This window comes from Labeo rohita, chromosome 3 (genome assembly GCF_022985175.1).
Source record: "Labeo rohita strain BAU-BD-2019 chromosome 3, IGBB_LRoh.1.0, whole genome shotgun sequence".
NCBI lineage: Eukaryota > Metazoa > Chordata > Actinopteri > Cypriniformes > Cyprinidae > Labeo > Labeo rohita.
In genome coordinates this window covers 4,797,182-4,820,902 of record NC_066871.1, presented here as the reverse complement: position 1 = coordinate 4,820,902, position 23,721 = coordinate 4,797,182, and the positions used below count along the sequence as shown (strand labels likewise).

The 23,721-nt window shown below is 35.6% G+C and overlaps 2 protein-coding genes across 3 annotated transcripts in view; both read left to right on the top strand.

The window, feature by feature from the left end:
* The first annotated feature begins 1,224 nt into the window (after positions 1 to 1,224).
* On the top strand, positions 1,225 to 8,489 carry qtrt1 (queuine tRNA-ribosyltransferase 1). The gene is made up of 9 exons (XM_051100190.1): positions 1,225 to 1,537; positions 1,622 to 1,690; positions 1,871 to 2,009; positions 2,097 to 2,291; positions 3,915 to 4,053; positions 4,808 to 4,883; positions 7,565 to 7,674; positions 7,875 to 7,959; positions 8,040 to 8,489. Exons 1-9 carry the CDS (start codon positions 1,256 to 1,258, stop codon positions 8,190 to 8,192), a joined length of 1,248 nt encoding a protein of 415 aa, XP_050956147.1. The 5' UTR covers positions 1,225 to 1,255; the 3' UTR covers positions 8,193 to 8,489.
* A 1,609-nt stretch (positions 8,490 to 10,098) lies between these two features.
* Positions 10,099 to 23,721, top strand: part of LOC127163057 (potassium channel subfamily T member 2) — an 87,080-nt gene continuing 73,457 nt past the window's right edge. Inside the window, exon 1 of one of the 2 annotated variants that reach the window (XM_051106070.1) lies at positions 10,099 to 10,992. In XM_051106070.1, coding sequence (XP_050962027.1) covers positions 10,904 to 10,992 — 89 coding nt within the window. In that variant the 5' untranslated portion in view covers positions 10,099 to 10,903. The remainder of the gene's footprint in view (positions 10,993 to 23,721) is intronic. The other variant, XM_051106072.1, reaches the window with a different exon arrangement.

Sequence of the window (23,721 nt, the reverse complement as noted above, 5' to 3'; positions counted from 1 at the left end):
AAATAGAGACAACGTAGGAATATATACAATAAAAACAATACTTCCAATTTTAATAAAACATGCATATATGATTACTGCAAGATTACCATTAATGAATCGTTTTTTTCCATTTTTAAAAAACTTGAATCATATTTTCTACGTATTAGAACATTGTTTGGGCTCTCCAGTTTGTCATACTGTATATCGACTAGTAGAAGAATGTGATATTTAAGCAGAATTCACACAATCTTGAAACATTACACCTGTTTTTAAGAGGCTGAACTGGTTTCACACATACTAAGAGACTCGAGTCATTGCTTGTGACAGGAGGTCCGACTCATTTCCGCGAATCGGTTCGTTCAAAACAACGATTCAGTGATTCTTTTACGTCATTACTTGGTCCCTGACATCTCGACTTACTATGTACGCATAATTTGTTTTTTATAACTCTCAAAAGAGTTTAAAAGACAAGTATTTTCTAATCTATCTTTTTATTTTCCTAGCTAAGTTTTTTATTACACATAAATGCAAATTTTTGTCTGTTAAACCTCTATTTTTTTTTTTTTTTGTAAAGACTTGAAATGTTATTTGTATACTATATCCTCTTCCAGCAATGCTAAAGCTTTAAAATCCTATACGCTGTGCACAATTTATAATATTTATACTTTTTTATAATGTGTCTTTGACTAGGTGTTGGGAGGGTGGGATTTAACACATTTTTATTTTTTTTATTATTTATTTATTTATTTATTTATGTCCTCCTCTTTCTTCTCAAATCTAATTTAATTAAATTGATATATTACCCCTGGCTTAACGTTTTGTTTTTTGGTTATTTTCCAGGTTCTACAGGTTTTTTATTATGTTCTATAACGTTTAAAATAAGTCATGTGTAAGAACATATTCTGTTTATAACGCATTTAACGTTTTTTTTTTTTTTTCTTATTATTTTTTTTTGTTACGTTTTATTAACAACGTGTTTGTGGTCATTTCTTGTATCTACGATTCAGCTTGTAAAACTAAAAATAACTGACCAACTAATTAACCAACTACCAATTTGAAATATAAACGTGTGATACATACAAATTATAAAGTGAAATTATGATTTCCGTCAGACATTTTTGAAAAAGATGGTTTATTGTTAAATGAGTCAGAGACTCGAAAACCGTTTGAACCGATTCAGTTCGATTGAGAGCGGTTTTTGTATTAGTTCGTGCGATTCATCAAAGAACCGACTCAAATGAACGATTCGAAATTGAATCGGACATCGCTATTCAAAATGGCTGCGCCCATACCCAGTAGCACACATGAGTGTAAAGGCAGTATGGCATCAGTAAAAGCTGTATCTTCTGCTGCTCCTCTTGCTCTTCGTATCGTGGCGGAGTGTCCCGTGAGTAAGGCGAGAGCCTGCATTCTCACTCTTCCACACTGCGCTGTCAACACCCCGGTGTTCATGCCCGTGGGCACTCAGGGTACCCTGAAAGGCATCACTACAGACCAGCTGGAGGATCTGGACTGTCAGATATGCCTGGGAAACACGTATCATCTGGGCATGAGGCCGGTATGTGAGAAGAAATTGTGCATTACAATCGATACACTGTATATTTTAAACTTGCTTAACTGTTATTGTATGTTGTCCGAACAGGGTCCTGAGTTAATAGAAAAAGCCAATGGATTACATGGATTTATGAAGTGGAATAGAAATCTCTTAACGGTAATTATTATTATTGCTATTTTCAAACTATTCCCAAACACCAGCAGAACTGGTGAGAGTAAAATGTAGAATACCATGATTTGTTTTCTTCACATTATTCTAATGCAAATTTTGCAAAGTGTAAGTTTGATGGATATCAAAATCCCCAATTTCTACATTTCACCCTGTTTCTTTTAATAGGACAGTGGGGGGTTTCAGATGGTGTCCCTGGTGGAGCTGTCAGAGGTTACGGAGGAAGGTGTCACGTTCCGTTCCCCTTATGATGGAAAGGAAATCCTGCTCACTCCTGAGCAATCCATCGCCATACAGAACAGCCTGGGTATGAATCCTGTTTCAGATCATCATCTTTTAAGAACGTTTAACTAATGCTTATTGCAATCTGTGTGACTTTCGGCAATGTGTGCAGGTTCGGACATCATGATGCAGTTGGATGACGTGGTCAGCAGTACGGTGAAAGGGCCGCGGGTAGAGGAGGCCATGCACCGCTCTGTGCGCTGGCTGGACCGCTGCATCGCAGCAAATAAGAATCCAGATCGCCAGAACCTGTTCGCAATTATTCAAGGGGGGCTTGATGCCAAACTACGCAAGGCCTGTTTAGATGGTAAGCCCTGTGTGACTGCATGTGATTACTGCACATCAAAAGTGCATCTATAATGATGTGCCAATACTGCAGTAACACTGCAAAATACCATAAAAATTCCATTAACACACACTACTGTTCAAAAGGTTTGGCTCAGTAAGATTTTTAATGTTTTCTAAAGTCTCTTATGCTCATTAAAGTTCCATTTAATTGATTAAAAATGCAGAAAAAGTAATAGTATGAATTAAATTTATGCAATTTAAAATAACAGTTTTTTTATGTGAATATATTTTAAAATACAATTAATTTCTGTCATGCAAAGCTGAATTTTAGGATCATTACTTCAGTCTTCAGTGTCACATGATCCTTCAGAAAAAATTCTAATATACTGATTTATTATCAATGGTGAACACTTACTTTTTTTTTAGGATTCTTTGATGAATTAAAAGATAAAAAGAACTGCATTTATTCTAAATAGAAATCTTTTCTAACAATGTAAGACTATCACTTTTTATCAGTTTAACACATCCTTGCTGAATAAAAGTATTAATTTCTTTCAAAGAAAGAAAGAAAATATTTACTGTTCCCAAACTATTTTACTATTTTGTTTCTATTTTAAATAAACGCTGTTCTTTTTAATGTTTTATTCATCAAGGAATCCTGAAAAAAAGTATCACAGCTTACAAAAAATATTAAGCAGCATGACTGTTTTAAACATTGATAATAAATCAGCATATCAGAATTACAGTTTCTGAAGGATCATGTGACACTGAAGACTGGAGTAATGATGTTGAAAATCCAGCTTTGCATCACAGAAATAAATTCTATTTTAAAGTATATTAACATAGAAAACCACTATTTTAAATTGCAATAATGTTTCACAATATTACTGTTTTTCTGCATGTTTAATCAAATAAACAGAGCCTTGATGAGCAGAAAAGTCTTTTATTAAAAAACATTAAAAATCTTATTGATCCCAAACATTTGGGTCACTGAACCATTTTTGCAGTGACTTTTATCCAGCTGGTGTTGTGGTGATTTTTTTTTTTTTTTGGATGTATAGAGTTGGTTCTCCTCAGATGTCTCAGTAACAACATATGTAGTACTAACAAATGGCAAACAGAGTGGGTATCTATAAAATGAAATTACCCCCAAAGTTGGAAAAAGAGATTTCTATCAGTTTTCCAACCAATGGGACCAGATTGTTTATATCTGCTGTAGAATAGGTCATTCCAGCATGACACACAAGTTTTTAATACTAGGGGAATTTCCTCCAACATGTCCTCTCTGCCAAAACCCTTTATCCCTGAAGCATGTTTTATTAGTTTGTGCTGGTTTTAACCCTGTGAGAGAACTTTTTTTATTCAGTTAACTTTTTGAAGAGATTTTTAACAGACTAAAGCCAAATACAGTTTTAGAATTTTTATCAAAAATAAATTGTAAAAACCTGATGAAATTTAGCTATAATTTTTTCTCGTCATAAAAATAGCCACAGACACATGGTGTTAAACACAAACAACATATGTAGTTCATCACATTAACTATGAACATGATTCATTAAAGAGTGATAAACACAAACCTAAAGCATTAAACACATTTACTCTACACCTTACTGGAATCTTCCTTTTCTGTTTCTTCACTTAGAAATGACAAAGCGTGATGTGCCGGGCTTCGCCATTGGAGGCTTGAGTGGAGGAGAGGAAAAAGATGATTTCTGGAAGATGGTGACTCTGAGCACAGACCACCTCCCCAGAGAAAAGCCCCGCTACCTCATGGGAGTCGGGTAAGCCCCACTTCCTCTGAAATTGCTTGTGCTTTCATTTAAAAGGGACATCGGATGCCCATTTTCCACAAGTTGATATGATTCTTTAGGGTCTTCGTGAAATGTCTGCGATATACTCTGATTAAAATTCCTTAATGGTTGTGTAAAACACCTTTTTTACCTAGTCAAAAACAGCTCTGTTCACAGCGACCTGTTTCGGTGCATGTCTCTTTAAATAATAATGAAGTCACTCTGCCCCTCTCTTCCATTTTTTTTTTTTTTTGTGTATTCAGTGGTGCATCTCCATCAAAAACAAAACTAATCCACTGTGTCCTGATTGGCTCTGATGTTGGGAGAAAATTAAGACTCTTTTAGATTCAAATACAAAACACTTGCATTGCTTACGACACATTGTTGTCAATACAGCTGCTCGAGCGTGGAGAAAATGCTGGACAACGTACAGTTGGGTAAGGGAGAAAATATGCAAATACGGGGCAGTCCGTCAGCGTTCATGGGCGGGACCTGAGCACTAAGATGTCATATTGCTCAGAAAATAGATACTGCTTGATAACTGAGACTGATTAGGTTTTTGTAGGATTAAAAAAGGAGTGAATTGATTTTCATGATTGTAGATTGGTTGTGTCCAAACACTGCTAACACTGCTTTATATGCAAATGTAAAAGTGAATTTTGCATCCGATGTCCTCTTTAGTAATAGTTACCTTTTTCATTATTTGTAAGTAGTGGTTGTTGATTGTCTGTTTAATGTGTTTTAGCTATGCACTAGACCTGGTGGTCTGCGTTGCCTTGGGCTGTGATATGTTTGACTGTGTTTTCCCAACACGAACAGCAGTAAGTGATGGATTTCTGTTAACGTCCCTTTCTATTAGAGCTCAGTCATATACGCTAACATTAAAAGGTTTCGGTGAGCAGAATTTTGAAAGAAGTCTCTTATGCTCACCAATGCTGCATTTATTTGATCAAAATACAATAAAGCAGTAATATTGTGATAGGGATGGGCGATATCTTATCGTTTGTGATATACCGGTAAAAAGTTTCCCTACGATAAGTAGGGCTGTCAAGAATCAAGTCTGATTCCAATTCCTGATTCTGGAATCGATGAGATTCGATTCCAAGAATCGATTCCTCACTGTTGTTTTCAATTCTTGTTTTTTATAGAGTGGAGGAACCTAATTTCGCCATGTTATTTTTGTTTTCTTTGCACAAAAAAGTATTCTTGCAGTTTATTTCTTCAGTTTATTTTTTATTTTATTAAAAATAGCATGTTAAAATGGAAATAGAATCAAGACCCTCGATCACGTCATGATCTATTTTGTCGTGCAGCACTCAAAACTGGACAATATAAGGCCGTTTTACCATAAAATAACTTTTGAATCGTTTTTGAGCTGGTTCATTAAAACAACCTATCCGAAAGAACCTTTTCATGGAAACGAAGACTTCTAATCACTATTAGCGAACAACGCTGCATCCTCAAACTCAGACGTGCTCAGTACCGACTCTTTTCATTTTGTTTATTTTCGTGAATCGATGTTCAGCGACGTTTAATGACAACAGTCGAGATATGCAGCCTTCATATGACGCAGCCTTTCATTTGAGAGGGGTCTATAGATAAGCTTTGTTGAACTGAAAACTCCCTTGATGGCTTTTGGAATCGACTCTCAATTCCCAACACCTTGGATTCGATTCTATTTGGAATCGACTCCCAGCCCTAATGATAATAATTAGTCTTCCCGCGATAATAACAATAATGTCTGCAGTAGCACCTGTGCAATACAGTTTTGTATGTATATGAGCCTGTTTACAAACCTGTTGTCCAACAGAGATATCATTTATTGACATGCTTTTTCTCTAAATTAACTTCATAACATAGTCGAGTGTTCGAAATAACTTTTTGCGTTCACAGAATGAGGCACAAATCATACTACACCTTTATGAGAGATGCCATTACGTTCTTATGGACAACATGCTTTCCAAATTTGTGTTCCCACATCATTAGGATCACTAAATCAAAGACATTTGAACTGAGACATCAGAGCTTGTGTTAAAGGGCATGGCAGATGAAGCCTCGATTCGAGGCTTGTTAATGTAGAAATCCCTTTCGTAGAAGCCTCACTTTCTGTCCAGTCATGTCCGCGATTCACTTTGCGTGTGCCAATGTTTGACCCCCAGATCTTACTTTTTCGAGTACATTTTCATTGGGACCTATTTATACATTTTTAAATACCCTGTCATACAAGTAATATGAAGAATACAAGTTATTTCAGGGAAATTGAATATATGCCATATGCAATTAATATATGTGTACATTCTTCTATTACATCATATTGATATTCGTACTGACATTTAATAGCACTGTTCAATGGGTAATGTAGTTTATCAGTAATCAGAAATTCAACAAACAAACACACACACGGTTAGGCTTTTATTTGTGCATATAACATGGATTGATCTATGGAAACTGTGGTGAATGCTTCTTCCGACTGAGCTTTACGGGCTTTTGGCTGCTTCATTTTTTACTAACCACCAGATCGCGCTGTTTTCGTCACACTCGAATAGGGCTGCACGATTCTTGCTAAAATGTGGATCATGATTTTTCCCCATGGGAATTGAGACCACGATTCTCTTACACGATTCTTATTTTTCAACCAAAATTTACTGCACTCAAGTACAAAAAAAAAACAAACACACAGGACATTTAGTACAATAAAGTGCTGGAGTAACAAAAAATAGTCTCTTTTCCTTATTTTAGACCCCTTAAAGTGAATAAAAGTCATTTAAAAGTTTTTGAACATACAAGAACATTAACAAATAATAAATAAACCAATAATAAAATAACCAATAATAATAAATAAACCAATAATAAAATAAAGCAGACCATAGGTTTGTATTGTTTCAAAACAAGAAACAGGTTTGGGTTGTCTGATAATGATAAAAATGATGATAATATAGTCAGAGGAAAGTCTCGGTGCTTCACAAGGCTTCATTTGCCCGTCACTCCTGTCAGCTGTTGAATGAGTGAGTGTCACGTCCCGCTTGTTTACTTTGATCCAGAAGACGCTCCCACTTTCATCCAGTTATGCAGAATCTAAGATGGTAAATATTTAGCTGATGACTTATACAGTGTACTACAATACAATATATAGGATACGATTTTACTGCACAATTTAACATATTAACATGAAATAACTGCAAAACCGTGTTTCGCTGCCTGGAAACCATTTGTTTCTTTGAATTGCAGCGATTAATTGCCCGAATTAATCGCCCATCCCTATATTGTGAATATTACAATTTAATATAAGTTTTCTATTTGAGTACATTTTAAAATATAATTTATTCCTATTATGCAAAGCTGAAATTAGCTATATCATCTAGCCTTGCTTGTGCCTGTCAGGATAAACCTAGAAGACGTTTAAAACTTCTGTTTTTCATAGAAACTGTGCATAAAAACCAGTGATGCTTATTGTAATCCTGCATTATGCCATTTTTAATGAGGCTGCGTGTGATTGTTTCAGAGATTTGGCTCGGCTTTAGTTCCCTGGGGATCTCTGCAGCTCAAACAGAAACAATATGCTAAAGACTTTCAGCCGATTGATCCTGACTGCCAGTGTCCCACCTGCAGGAGGTACAGACATCTGTCTGCAGTTTAACTGGCTAAATTGTTGGTTCAGTATGCTGATGTTCATTTGCCTGCTGTGAACATTTTGCCATTTACTCACCCAACAGAGAATTCTTATTCAGAATCTTACCTTATCCCATACTAATTCTCTCGATTTCTAAACCTAAAGATGGTTGTGGTTCTTTTCTTTGTCTTGACAATGACAGACACAGTCGGGCTTACCTTCACGCGCTGTTCAAGAGCGACACCGCAGCCATGCATCACGTCACTATCCATAACATATCTTACCAGGTAATTATCAACTACATGTTTTGAATAGAGCATTTAGTATTGTTGTTGTCACTTCATCTCCTTACCATATCCTTCCTCAGCTCACCCTCATGCGTTCAGTGCGTCAGAGCATCATAGAGCAGAGGTTTCCTGAGTTTGTGAAAGCATTCATGAAGAGGATGTTCCCGGCCACCGAGCAGTACCCAAGCTGGGCTGTAGAGGCACTAGAATCAGTGAACATCAACCTCAGCTGAGTATCCTACATGAGGAAGATGATGAGGAATACAAAAGACTTGGTGTTTTTTATTGTTTTTTATTTTTTTTTAGATACTGACATTTTTAACATATGATATATGAAATATCCCTGTTTTGTAAATAAAAACGTATTTTAATGGCAACTACAGTACATTCTTTCACAAAAATGATCAGAATAATGTGTTTTGTCAGTGTTGAAGCAAAGTTTTTCTATATATAGAATTTGTTTGTATTGCCTTTTTTTGACAGCATATCTGTAGTTTTCATTTTTTTCAGGATTTATTTTTTATCTTGTAATATAATTCAGCAGCATGAATGTTAATATTAACTTCTAAAGGAAATTTTATTCTTTGTCATTCATTATACCAATCTAGTCCTATTTGTTCAACCATGAATACCATTGTACAATCATTTTAAAACTTTAACCCATGATAGATTTTAAAGTCAAAACGAAGAGTTTATTTGCAAAAACGGATACCTCAGTTTTTAACAGTTTTTTAAAAATCATGTTTTTTTTTTTGTTTTTTTTGTTTTTTATTGTGCATTCCAATTAATCTCAATCAAACTGCAGTTGGGTTATTTTGATATAAAGAAAAAAAATACAGCTAACTAACAGTAAAACACAAAAACATGGTAACAATAAAAAAAACATGATTTTTGATTTTTTTTTTTTTTTTTTTTAAAAACTGAGTTATCTGTTTTTGCAAATATACACATACACACACTTACTATTCAAATGTTTGGGTCAGTACATTTTAATGTTTTTGAAAATAAGTGCTGACTAAAGCTGCATTTATTTGATCAAAAATAGAGTAAAAACGGTAATACTGTGAAATATTATTACATTTCAAATGAACTGTTTTCTATTTGAATATATTTTAAAATGTAATTTATTCTTGTGATGCAAAGCTAAATTTTCAGCATCATCACTCCAGTCTTTAGTGTCACATGATCTTTCAGAAATCATTCTAATAAGCTGATTTGCTGCTCACAAAGCATTTATAAATGTCAATGTTGAAACCATTTGCATTTAGAAACCTTGATATACTTTTTCAGTGTTTTTTAATTAATAGAAGGTTCAAAAGAAAAGCATTAACACTACAGCATCTTTTGTAACATTATAACATTATAAGTGTCTCTACTGTCATTTTTTATCAATTTAATGTAGCCTGCCTTAATAAAAGTAGTTGTCTCTTTCAAAAAAACAAAACAACAACAACAAAAAATTAATAGTAGGGTATATGTGACCCTGGACCACAAAACCAATCAGAAGGTTCAATTTTTTTAAAAAATCAGTAAGGTTCGCTTTGATGTATGGTTTGTTAGGACAATGTTTGGCTGAGATACAACTATTTTAAAATCTAAAACCTAAGGGTGCAAAAAAAGTTGAAAAATTAAGTTTTGATATATTTACTGTAGGAAATTTACAAAATATCTTCATGGAACATGATCTTTACGTAATATCCTAATGATTTTTGGCATAAAACAAAAATCTATAATTTTAACCCATACAACATATTGTTGGCTATTGTAGTGTTAATGCTTTTCTTTTGAACCTTCTGTTAATTAAAAAACACTGAAAAAGTATATCAAGGATTCTGAGTGCAAATGGTTTCAACATTGACAATCATCATCTAGCCTTTACCCGATTGTTCTTTTATTGTGTTGTTTAGTAGCATTCTGCAGCATTAAAGCCTTGATGAGAATCACTCTACCGCCACAACTGAACAGATGTGGCTGTAAAAAAGCCCATCAAAACCTTTAAAGGTGAGATTGAGGGTATATTAAACCTTTCAGGAGCTAAACACGGTCGATTTATTGGGTTCGTCCCACAGGCGGACGCTAGGCGGCAGAGCTCCCAAGATGTCAAGATCTCCCTACATTATTGACAACATCAGAGCTGCACTGAAGCCTGGATTCTGTTCCATGGTTGAATCGAATGTGACAGCACAATTAATTTGACTCCGGCATGGAAATTTCGCTTTTTGGTTTTGATTACATTAATATGCTAACTGCATATGCTTGCGGATAAAGCATGTCAGACACCGCAACAGGTGTCACGCATTACTTTCACGCAGCTTATTTGCAAAACCTATCACATTCTTCAGTTTGAGTGCGTAGTTCGTTTCACTATGTTTGGTAAAGCTAATGTCTTGTGAAATGGATAATTGATAAAAATAAGATTTCGCATCATCTGCATTAGTGCTTTTTGATTGACAGTGAGTTTTGATTGACATATCAGGCAGTTGAAGTGACTGGACTAAGCCATCTCATGCATTTTCCAAACAATGCAGCAGACGAAATTACTGCAAGCGGGTTGCAAGTAGAGGGATTATAAAAAGAACTTGCCCACCCCTCAAAATAGCACATGCCTCAATCAATACAGGACAATGGTGAAATAATGCACTGCAGCAATAACTGGCAACAGTTACAGCCGATGTGAAAGCGCGTGTGTCAGCAATGGAGCAGGATGTCCAGGCAGGCGCTGTGTCTTGTGTCAGTGCTCGGAGAGCAGACAGTTGGTGAGCTCGGGGAGGCACCAGTTGCTCAGTCGCTGCTGTGACAGTGGATCTAGCCCTGTGTCTCCCGTTCCTGAGTGATGTCAACACTTCATATATGTGAGCGACCTGACACAATCACGGCGGAGGGATAAACGAGGGCGAAGGCGTTTGAATTTCCACCCCGCGTTGATTTGTGAGCTTTGCTGACTATGGTGGAGCTGGAGAAGGAGGTTCTGCCGCTGCCGCCGCGGTACCGGTTCCGAGACCTGTTGCTCGGGGACTGGCAGACCGACGACAGGTAGAGCAACTTCAACTCCTCAGCTTATGTTTACATACGTGCTTTAACAACGACACACGCTTCTTGTATAAAGAACTGCATACGAGCACTGTACAGGGAATATGAGTGTGAGTATTAGTAATAGCGTAGTATTAGCATAATAGTACGTAGTATGAGCACAGTAAGTACTCCGATTTGCACTAAAAATATCCATACTATATTAGTATACAAGCATTAGTAACCTACTGGTATTTGTAAGACAATTTGGATGTTGTTAGTACTGGTATTAGTTTTAGTAACATCATTAGCATTTTTAATTAACATTCAGTATGAGTTTTTGTACATTCTGGCTGTGTCTTAAAACTAATTAAGCATTATAATGCCCACAAATTCTGTCTAGCAAGGCAGCATACTAGATTTTTAAACAGTCTCTGTTTATCTTGCCTTGCGTAGTTGTTTTATGCAGTCTGGTCACATTTTGATCTCTTTTGAACCCTTTGATAGACAGCAAAAGCAGTGCTATTATTAGAAATTGCAATAGTATTGGTGTACCGCAACAGTATAGTCTTAGTTTTAGTATGGAACAGTAAACATTAGTAACATAATGTGTGACCCTGGACCACAAACCCTGTCTTAAGTAGCAAGGGTATATTTGTAGCAATAGCCAACAATATATTGTATAGGTTAAAATAATTGATTTTTCCTTTATGCCAAAAAAAATCATTAGGATATTAAGTAAAGATCATGTTCCGTAAAGATATTTTGTAAATTTCCTACTGTAAATATATCAAAACATAATTACTGGTTAGTAATATGCATTGCGAAGAACTTCATTTGGACAACTTTAAAGGCGATTTTCTCAATATTTTGATTTTTTGCACCATCAGATTCCAGATTTTTAAATAGTTGTATCTCAGCCAAATATTGTCAACAAAAAGCCTATTTATTCAGCTGTTTCAGATGGAATCTCAATTTCATTTCATATTGTGGTCCACATTTGTTTATATCACTAGTAGCCAATGGTGTTAAGATCACTGGAATGCTGTTAGTTTTTTGAATTAGTTTTAGCAATATCTTTAGTATTATGATGAGCATCAGTAGCTAAAATTGCTACCATAGTACTAGTATTAGATTTAACGTGAGCATTAGTATGATTCTGTGTCTTAAAACTTATTAAGCATCATGTGATGCCCACAAATAGTGTCTAGCTATGCAGCACACTATGTTTTCAGACACAGTCTGTGTTTATCCTATCTTGTGTAGTTGTTTAATGCAGTCTGGTCACATTTTGATCTCTTTTGAACCCTTTGACAGACAGCAAAAGCAGTGCTATTATTAGAAATTGCAATAGTATTGGTGTGTACCGCAACAGTATAGTCTTAGTTTTAGTATAGTACAGTAAAAATTAGTAACATAATATGTGACCCTGGACCACAAACCCAGTCTTAATACAATATATGGTATAGGTCAAAATGATTGATTTTTCTTTTATGCCAAAAAATCATTAGGATATTAAGTAAAGATCATGTTCCGTTAAGATATTTTGTACATTTCCTACCGTAAATATATCAAAACGTAATTATTGATTAGTAATATGCATTGCGAAGAACTTCATTTGGACAACTTTAAAGGCGATTTTTTTGCACCATCAGATTCCAGATTTTTAAATAGTTGTATCTCAGCCAAATATTGCCAGATCCTAACAAACCATATATCAACAAAAAGTCTATTTATTCAGCTATTTTAATTGGTATTGTGGTCCACATTTGGTTATATCACTAGTAGCCAATGGTGTTAAGATCATTGGAATGCTGTTAGTTTTTTGCATTAGTTTTAGTAATATCTTTAGTATTATGATGAGCATCAGTAGCTACGATTGCTACCATAGTACTAGTATTAGGATTAATGTGAGCATTAGTATGATTCTGTGTCTTAAAACTTATTAAGCATCATGTGATGCCCACAAATGTCTGTGTCTAGCTAGGAGCACACTAGGTTTTCAGACACAGTCTGTGTTTATCCTATCTTGTGTAGTTGTTTAATGCAGTTTGGTCACACTTTGATCTCTTTGACTTCAACAGCCTTTTTACAGACAGCATAAATATTAATAAAAGCCAGATTTAAAGCACTGGATTGGGTAAGAGTGGGTATTAGTGTGCTGTTAGTATTAGTATGAAGTAGGTATTCCAATAGTATTAGTGTGCATGTTAGTAAGCTATGCATTTGTAACCTACTGGTAAATATCAATAGTATTATTATCACTGTAATATTATTAGTACTGTTTGTTTTATTAAGATCTTTAGCTAGGATGAACATTACTAGTCTATTAGTATGAACATTTGCTAACACTAACGCTTGAAGCCTTCATATACACAACATGTATTTTAATGCACTATTTAGGCACCTTATAATGCATTGTATGATCTCATTAATGATGAAACTACATTTATAATACAATATACATGCTTATTTATCTATTGATAGTTAAACAGAAAATGTGATGCATTAAAACACATGACCAACAACCAATTTATGTAACATCTTCAAATATAATGCATCTTAACTTTGCATTACAATGAAGTTTTTAGGTATAATGCATTATAAAAGTAGTTTTAATGCATTAACCATGCCTTGTAATGCACCCTATAATGCATTATTGTACTATCTCATGAATAATTGTAACCACATTTAATCACACTTATCAATTCATTGTTACACTATCCATTTTAAATTTGGTTATAATTATTTACGTCAAGGTGTAATATATTACAATGCACATTATGAGTAATTATAATGCATCAGACCCCTTTAATAATCCTTTATAATGCATTTTACATAAAGGCTTTAAGTAAAGTGTTACCAAATTCTGTAATTATTTACTCGCCCTCATGTTGTTCCAAACCCGTAAGACCTTCATTCATCTTCGGAAGTTGTTATTTTTGTGCTCAAAAAATATTCTCATAGCTTCGTAATATTACAGTTAAACTGCTGATGTCCTTACCGCCTTTCTGGGCCTTGAACGTGGTTGTTGCGTTGCTGTCTATGCAGGGTCAGAAAACTCTCAGATTTCATAAAAAATATCTTAATGTGTGTTCTGAAGATGAACGAAGGTCTTACAGGTTTGGAACGACATGAAGGTGAGTAATTAATGACAGAATTTTAAGTATGCCTTTAAGACTCGCTCTCTGTTTCTCTGTTTATCCTGTTTTGCATAATTGTTTTATGCAATCTGGTCACATTTTGATCTCTTTGACTCCAACAGCCATTTTACAGACAACAAAAGATGAACTGACAAGTATTTGGGTTTGTGCATGCTTGTGTTATATCTAATATCTCATGTCTTGATGTTTTTTACACCTCAGATGGTATTACTGTCTGTCTGTGTTTTCATGCCATGCGCATTTCCTATTGAAAAATACTGGATTGAATATTTCTAACTGATCAATTCAATGCTTTCTTTAATGACATCGACTGTAGTAGTATATTGTGAGTGCCACAGCACCTAAATGTACATGTGAGCTAAATATGCCATTTAGCCAGACAGTGGAAAATAAAATCTGCATTTTATGCTTGACACTCCGTTGCTAGGTGAGGACTGAGGACCAAAACACTTTAGTCCTTTAGAAAGATAAGAATGAGTTTTCTCCCTCGCTTCTGGTCTTCCTGAGTGGGCGTTTAAAATGCACTAATTGGTGAGCGCTCATTCGTAAGGGGGTTAAAAGTAGGGGACATGTCTTCGTAAATGGTGCCACTACTTCAGGTGATAATTCCTCATATGAAACAGCCTCCATTTGACAGTTTCAAAGGGATCTCATTACTGAAATCATATCTAATCACTCTCACCTACTGGGGATTGATTATGTTATTTGCCTATCAGAGAGCGTGCGGGGGTGGCGAACGCCGTCGTTTGTCGCTCTCCCTGTGGATGTGTTTTGTAGTACAGCTGATAAAGATAGAGAAGCTTGTTTCCTGTACAGACAACCCACTGAACAGTGCCACTGAATAAAGCTTACAATCCAATTCTGTGTGTGTGTGCGTGTGTGTGAAACATTAACCTGCTCAACCTGGCTCCCTGAGGACTTCACATAAGGATGTCTGGCTCCTTCGGCTCTGAATTAAACAGGAAGACCTCAGAAAGTCCAAATAGGCAAATCACTTTATGCCAATTTAAACGTGGGCATTAAAGGATTCCAAATTCTGTCATTATTTACTGGCTCTCCAAACTCTTATTTTTTCATGCAACATAAAAGGAGACTTTTTGAAGAATCATCATGCTGTTTTTTTCCATTCAATGATTGTTTATAGTGTATATTTCTGTATGTCTTCTGAATTCATTTGTTAGTTTTGTGTGAGAAACAGACCAAAATGTACATAATTGTTCCCTAAAATTCTTTAGCTTCAGCTCTTAAACAAATACGGGGTTGTGAGGTTTGGTAATGAGGCATGAAAGAACTAATAACATATTTGATTTGTTAGTTACTTTTAAGGGTGTTCATGCTGCTCTCTTTACAGGAACCAACTGTTTCAGTGACCAAACTGAACACAGTTTACATTGGTTTACAACTGGACCGTAGAGTGGACTTAGTATCTCAGTTCTCGTCACATTTACACTGTTGTTTCTAGGAATCCAATTATATTAAAGCAACAATAACAAGTAATATATTTCAATATTTATTTTACACTACAATAGTAAAGTTAGAATACTAAACCCTCAAGCTTTTATTTCAATGCAATCTTGCCACCAATTCGTGCATATTTTACGAGGTGGCTAATTCGTACAACCTCGCTTTGTGTGATGGGTAGGTTTAGGGGCACGGTTAGGGGTCGTCCTCCTACGAATTTGCCACCTTGTAAAATTCATAAAATTTTTCAAAAATCGCTGAAATTCATACAACTGAGGTCGTACGAATTTCCCACCCCTAAAATACGCACAATTTAAAAAAAAAATTGTACAACTTCATACAAGTGAGTTTATAAAAATTTGTGTGAATTTGCCACCTTGTAAAATTTGTACAATATTTCAAAAATTGCACAAATTCGTACAAATGAAAGCATACAAGTTTGTGTGAATTTGCCACCTTGTAAAATTCGTACAATATTTAAAAAATTGCGCAAATTCGTACAAGTGAAATCATACAAATTTTGTGTGAATTTGCCACCTTGTAAAATTCGTAAAATTTTTCAAAAATTGCACAAATTCATACAAGTTGAGTTGTACGAATTCTACGAATTTCCCAACCCTAAAATACGCACAATTTTTCAAATATTTTACAACTTCATACATTTGAGATCATACAAATTTGTGTGAATTTGCCACTTTGTAAAATTCGTACAATGTTTCAAAAATCACACAAATTTGTACAAGTGAGATCATACAAATTTTTGTGAATTTGCCACCTTGTAAAATTTATACAATTTTTGAAAAATTGTGCAAATTCGTAAAAGTGAGGTTGTATGAATTTCCACCCCTAAAATACGCACAGTTTTTCTAAAATCCCACAAATTAGTATAAGTGAGGTTGTACAAATTCATACGAATTTGCCACTTTTATAAAATTCATGAAATTTTTCAAAAATTGCACGAATTCGTACAAGTGAGGTTGTATGAATTCTATGAATTTGCCACCCCTAAAATACACACAATTTTTCAAAAATCACACAAAATCGTACAAGTGAGGTGGTACAAATTTGTACGAATTAGCCACCTCACAAAATATGTACGAATTGTCTTGAGATTGGTTTGTGTTTACTTAACAACAGGTTTATAAATGCTTTTCATTGTGATTCTGATGCTGTTAACATTTGTCCAAAATGTCAGAAATTATGCAAGTGTGAAGATAAAGTGAACCTGGCTCATGTTCTCGCATTTATGTTGAACTTACTTAATTGCTGCTTTGAGATGCTAAAGTGGTGAATCATGTGCTGTGTGCGTGTAAAAGAAAACGTTGCTGTTCGAGGGATGTGTTTATGAACTGTTTTTTGTATGGAAAAAATCAGAAGAGCTACATTAAGATGTTCAGGAATTATTCTTTAAAGTTTTTAATGGACAAAAATAACAGCATACTGGTTTGGAATGACATCAGGGTGAAGAAATTAAGATTTTTTGTTCATTGGTTTATTTATTTAGACAACTTTTGGCCCCAGTGGTGGCTGCTGAGGCCCAGTGGAGAGCCATTGGAGTTTGGCAGCAGCACATGAAGTGTGTGTGTGTGTGTGTGTGTGTGTGTGTGTACTAAAATGCAGAAATTTTCTTTTGGTTAGAATGGGTTATTGTTTTCAGTTATATTATTTAAAAATCATTTAAAAAGCATTGTGTAACATACTGTCTGGATAGCTAGATAGACAGACAATGCACTGTGGCCTTCTAATATTCTTAGGGATTCCCTGTGATCCATGAGATGGTGTGCTGTGGTGGATGATGAAATTGTGTCCTTGATGGAGGCGGTGAGGTTATTTTTTTGCAACTATCATTTTTCCCTCTATGTTTCAACTCATGAAAAAGTTGTTAGGATCCCTTACATTCTTCAAAATATCTTCTTTAATGTCTTAGTAAAGAAAGAATGTCATGCAGTATGAGGGTGGGTAAATGATGACAGATGTTTCATTTTTGGGTGAACTGCCCTTTTAAATAAGTTTCGCTGCAACATTTTCTGCTCATCCTTCTAGGTTTCTGTCATTTAGAAACTAAATCAAGTGAGCTAAAGCACGTTTACAGTGGGTTAGTGCTTTAAATGTCATTTATAAACAACTAAGTTAACAGTGGTCTGTGAAATAAATTAGAGAAAAGTGGATTCTAAATCAGTCCTAAAAAGCATTAATTTGAATCACAGTTTTGTTTACTGTGATTGTGTCATACTGAAGTCTGTGTAAACAAAGAATTATTCTAAACATATAATTAACATAATGCATTTAAAAAATAATGCAACATATTGCAGTACATTTCTCAATTAACCACAAATTATTTAGTTCTTCTAATAAATTAAAACATTTTTATTAAATGTCAATTTTTTTGTGATCATCAAGGGAACATAGCTGACAACACAAATCTCAAACATGGTAATGCTCAACAAATGTTAATTCAGTCAAAATATGAACTTTGAACCATATCTAGCAGCATAAAATTGAAAAAGTTGAATTAAAAAAAGCATTTCTTGCTGGGAACTACATTACATTGTGCAACATAAAATTGTTTGTCCGGATTACTTAATTTGAAAAGTTGGGACAATATTTGGAAAAATACTAGCGCCTAAGCAAGTTCAATAAAACAACCTTTGTTAAAGGTTAAGCTTTTGTAAAAACTTACTTTTTTACATTTGTTAGAAGAATTTTGTAGGTTGGTTTTCATATAATATATAATTACCTCAAATGCCAGTGACAACACAGCATCCCATTGGCTGCCTGACAGGAAATGGAGCATTGCCAGCAATGTCAGGCTGTATTTACTCTTCTAAAAGTGGCAGAAGGTACAAAGACGTTGGGGAAAGCAAGTAGCTATTTGAGGGAAATACCTGACAAACATTGTGTCAGAGGGACTTGATTAGGCTCGAGCAGAAGGCATTAAGTTCTGGGGAATGAAGTGCGGGAGAAAGCAGAGCGGCGATTAATAGTGACAGACAGGTTAATTCAGCGGCCAACTCCGCCAAAGCTTGTCCTACATGTCTCACACCTCTCACTTCTATTAATCTCCCACGCAAGTCTCTAGTGCACACACACACGTAAACACACGTATGCCTACGCACATACATGCGACAACACTCTGCAAACCACTTATCCACTTGATTCTTGCTAAACACACTTGTGTTTTGAACTTTTGTTTTGAACTGTTTCCCCTGCTGTGTTCGCATTCCCTGAACTCCGTGTGTGTTTGTTTAGATTACTTGAGTGCCTCTTCACATATAACGCATATAGCCAACCCCCTTACCTTACCAAAAATGTACCTTCCACCCCCAACAACACAGGCATCATCTAAGCTGTGGTTGTACCTGAAAGTGAATCGGAAATTTCCTCTAAAGCATGTCAGTTAAATCGAAAGCGTGTTGGTTTGGAAAAAAGACTAGATCAATTATTTCATTTCAAAAGATAAACAGGACTGTGGCTTTAATGACTTATATGGATTCCCTGTGGTAATTAACATATTACTCGGCTAAAAGCACATTTGTTCTCTTTATGGCAGCATGTGAGTTTCCATGATTCTGGGCAACCGATGGAGGAAATGGGCCTTCATCTCCTACACACTCTTATGTGGCTTCTGTGGTTCCATAAAGAACCTTTAAAGGGTTAGTTCACCCAAAAATGATTAATTAATTAGTCATGAATTACTCAACCTCATGTCGTTCCAAATCCGTAAGACCTTCATTCATCTTCGAACCATTCAAAAATATTTTAAATAAGAATTTAAAATATTTTTGATGAAATCTGAGAGCTTTCTGACCCTCCATAGACAGCGACACAACTAACACGAAGATGAACAAAGGTCTTACGGGTTTGGAATGACATGAGGGTGAGTAATTAATGACATAAATTACATCCATGGAACCTTTCCATTGCTCAAAAGGTTGTTTATAGTGGAAAAGGTTCTTTAAATGTTCTTCACACTAAGAAAAAAAGATCATTCAGTGGAAGATTCTGTTAAGAGTGCAGCTGTTATGGAAAACCAGCATAATTAGTATTTAGAGATCTAATTTACTGTATTATTAGTGTTTTTTTTTTCATCTGAGGTCTACTTAACGCTATTCGAGGGAAACACCAATTCACAAGGCGTTTTACTTCAAAACTATACAAGAAAAGAGGCAGGGAGGGACTAGTCATTTGTTGAGGAACATTCATTGTCAATGTTAATACACCCACAGGAAATTAACATGGCCTTTGACGGTTTCTGAAAATGGAAAATGATATAAAAAATGAAAAGCATTCAAATTAGAAACTTCAATAAATGTCATCTAAAAAAAACTCACTGTGATACCAAATGTTAACACCGCACACTCCCACAGTGGGGGCAGTTTTAGGGTCAGTGGATATTCAAAGCTTAGCAAAGACGTACTGTATGTGGACATATGGGGCCATTGCTTTGATGAAATATTAGAATATTATACATGGTAAAGACTTTAAAATTAATTATGCATAGTAGACAGCATTTGAAGTCATGACACCGGTTTCTGACAGGAAGGGTGATCTTAAGGTTAGGTCAAGGCTGTATTTACCACAATAAAAACAGTAGTATTATGTAATATTATTTTAATTTAAAATAGCTGTTTTCTATATTAATTTTTTAAGCTTTGTGATGACAAAGCTGAATATTCAGCAGTCATTACTTGTCGTTAGTCACATGGTCCTTCAGAAATCATTCTAATATGCTGATTTGATGCTTAAGAAACATTTCAGTGTACTTCATAGGGAGAAGCATTGATAAAATAGTTCTATTTATAAATAATTTCATCAATATTTACACATGCTGTTTATCTTAGTTTATCTTATCTTGTCGTAGTGTATCATTTTGTTAGCTTAGCAATGCTAACATCAAACTCTATCAAAATCAAGAGAGGCTTCACATAAGGCTTCACATTTTATGGATTCTTACAAAATTACCTCATAGTTTTTACCGAACTATTGTTTTGTTGTGAACAGACCTTGAACAGCAGGTCATATGGTATTTTAAAATGTCCTAATATTGTGTTGAGCAAGTTAGTGAGCGCTACTGTCTGTGTTGCCAAGTCTGCGGTCGTTTTTGATGTCTGCGGCTTGAAGCGACCCCAATAACATCATGTTTCATAGTGAGCCATTTCAAGTTGAAGCAACCCCAATAACATCATAATTCCACATTCCCCTAGAATGCGAATTTACCGGGGGAACCTTGACAAAAAAATTGTACACCCTGGAATGTGACCTCCTTCGAAACGCAATTGGGCTAGTTTAGGGCTAGTTTTGAGTAGCACCTGGAAAGGGGGTTAGTAAAAACCTGGCAACCCTGGCTACCATTGACAAACCTTTTTAAAGGGGACATTGAATGCTAATTTTTCACAGATTGTTATGATTCTTTAGGATATTCATGAAATGTCAGAAACATACTTTGGTTAAAATTTCTCAGTGGTCGTGTAAAACAGCACTCTTTATCTTGTGAAAAACAGCTCTGTTCACATTGCGAATTTACCAGGAGAACCCTGACAAAAATTGTGTATTTTACACACTGAAAGGTGATTTTTAACAGGGGACCCCCTTGAAATGCGATTAGGCTAGTTGAGGGCTGGTTTTGAGTAGCAACTGGAATGGGGGAAATTGTTGTGAAAACCTGGCAACCCTGGCTACAGGGGACCCCCTCAAAACGCGATTGGGCTAAATGGGAGCAAGTTTTGAGTAGCAATTGGCAACCCTGGTACCGTTGACAAAGCACCTTTACATAAAATAATAATACAGTGCTCCAATACGTTTTTAAAATTATGACATAAAAACATTTTGTTTAAACTTATGCAAGTGAATCTTGCCCACAGCTGAAGTTTAGCTGCTAAACTGTAAACACTTAACAAAACAATAATGATGGATACGTTAGCCGAGTGCTAAGGTGATTAACTGATGAAACAATACAATTTGTAAACCAAAATGTGTCTACTTTCTTTATTATTGTAAGATAGTAATATCGTGGTTTACCTGAAAACCTAAAGCTGCATTAGGTATACATCATAAAAAATAATATTTCGAAAACTCAATTGAAAATGTTAACATAGTATATCAATCGTACTTACAGGTTGTGGTTCGGAGATGCTTGTTGGTCCAAATAAAGAAGATTAGATGCCAACGAAGATAAAAGGCAAGATTAGAGAAGCAGTCCTGTGATGATGAGCACGCAACAAAAGGTTCGAATTATATTACCGTATCGTGGAAAAAATTAATTTTAACCACTGATTCTTCACATCATCATCTTTCGGCAATAAAAACAAAACAAACTTGCTTTGACAGCGCAGAACACAGCGTCTTCTTGACATGATGAAAACACACTAACTAGCGGAAGTGTTTGTGGGCAGGTCAGACTGTTTGTATTTCACTAATATGTTACGGAGTGATGTAGATTGCTAACAGGCAAAAGATTAGAAAATATGATAACTCTTTAAGGCGTCTCTGAGTCGACTCCTTCTTTTGAAAGACAATATCTTATTTATCATTCACTTTCTTGATTAACAACTTCGCAGACTGTTTACATTGAAGGATAGCTATGTTACAAACAAACAAATAAAAAAAAAAACATTTTTCGAAAACTCATATGACCTGCTTTTTCAAGGGGACATCGGATGTCCATTTTCCACAAATTGTTTTGATTCTTTAGGGTCTTTATGAAATGTCTGCAACATACTTTAGTTAACATTCCTAAGTGGTGTGTAAAACAACACACTTTACCCTGTGAAAAACAGCTCTGTTCACAGCGAGCCATTTCGGTGCATGTCTCTTTAAATGATAATGAGCTGCTGCTCACTCCACCTCTCTTCTGCGCGTTACCATTAAAAACAAAACGAATCCACTGCATCCTCAGTGGCTCTGATGTCGGGAGAAAATTCTTGTGTTCACTTTTACATCCAAATATGAAAATGGCAGACAGCGTACAACTGGCTGAGGGTGGAAATATGCTAATGCAGGACAGCCCGTAAGCAGACATAGGCGGAGCCTGAGCAATATGACGTCATACTGCTCACAAAATGAAAACGGCTTGATAATTGAGATTGTTTCGTTTTTTGGAGTGAATGTATTTTTACCATTGTAGGGTTGTTGTGTAAAAGTGAAGCTGTATTGAGTGAATCTGAGCATGCTACAGCACTACTATCAGAAAAGTAGCTTGTTATAGAGAAAAAAAAAAGCTACAGTACAATATGAAAACTGAAAGCAAAATAACACTACTGGAAATATAGCAGCAGTTACTCACTCTAGAGAGTAAGAAAATGATCCAAACATAATATTCTTTAGTGAGCAGTCCTTTTTTTGTATTCACCTTGCCTTGATCAGACAGTGTCGAGTACATAATGGGAGGCCCAAATTAAACTGTCTCACCAGTCTATTAAACCAGGAGCATTTCTATTTCTGACAATAACCCATGACTCAGAAATATTACATGACTAGCGGTAGAATTTCAGATCTGGTGTGGGTTGATGCTACGGTTCTCACAGTGAAAGGAGCAGTCTGGCCTTTTGCTTTGAACTTAAGCTTAAAATAAAGCTTGAGGCATTAAGATTGAGAGAGAACATGAATGCCACTCTTTATCTTTGATTTACTCCTAAGGTATGCCCTTGCAGAAACACCATCCAATCACATATAAAATGATAAAATCAACATCTCTAGCCTCAGAGGAATGTGTCGCCTCGACACACAAACACACACACACACACATTCCATCCATCATGCTCAGTCACACACCTTTTTTGCAGAGCGTGCTTCACTAGTGGCGCCGTTCGTCTAAACCGGTAGACTGGGACTGCCGCGGCCCGCAGCTCAGCAATGGTGGTACTCGGCTCTCCATCCATTATCATACAAATAACAGCCTTCAGTCTTACAGGCCAAATCTTTTATTGACTTCACTGCCGTGTCTCCCACTTCACAGACCTCCCCCTGCAGCCCCATTATTCCTCTTTAAGCTCCCTGTCTAGCATCAACCTTGATAAACTAGCTTATACAGCTCACAGGCGGGAAATCTCTGGATTAGTTCAACAAGTCACTTGTTGTGTGCACATTCTGAAACCGAAATTGACCTGTATTGTTTGGTGAAATGACCAAA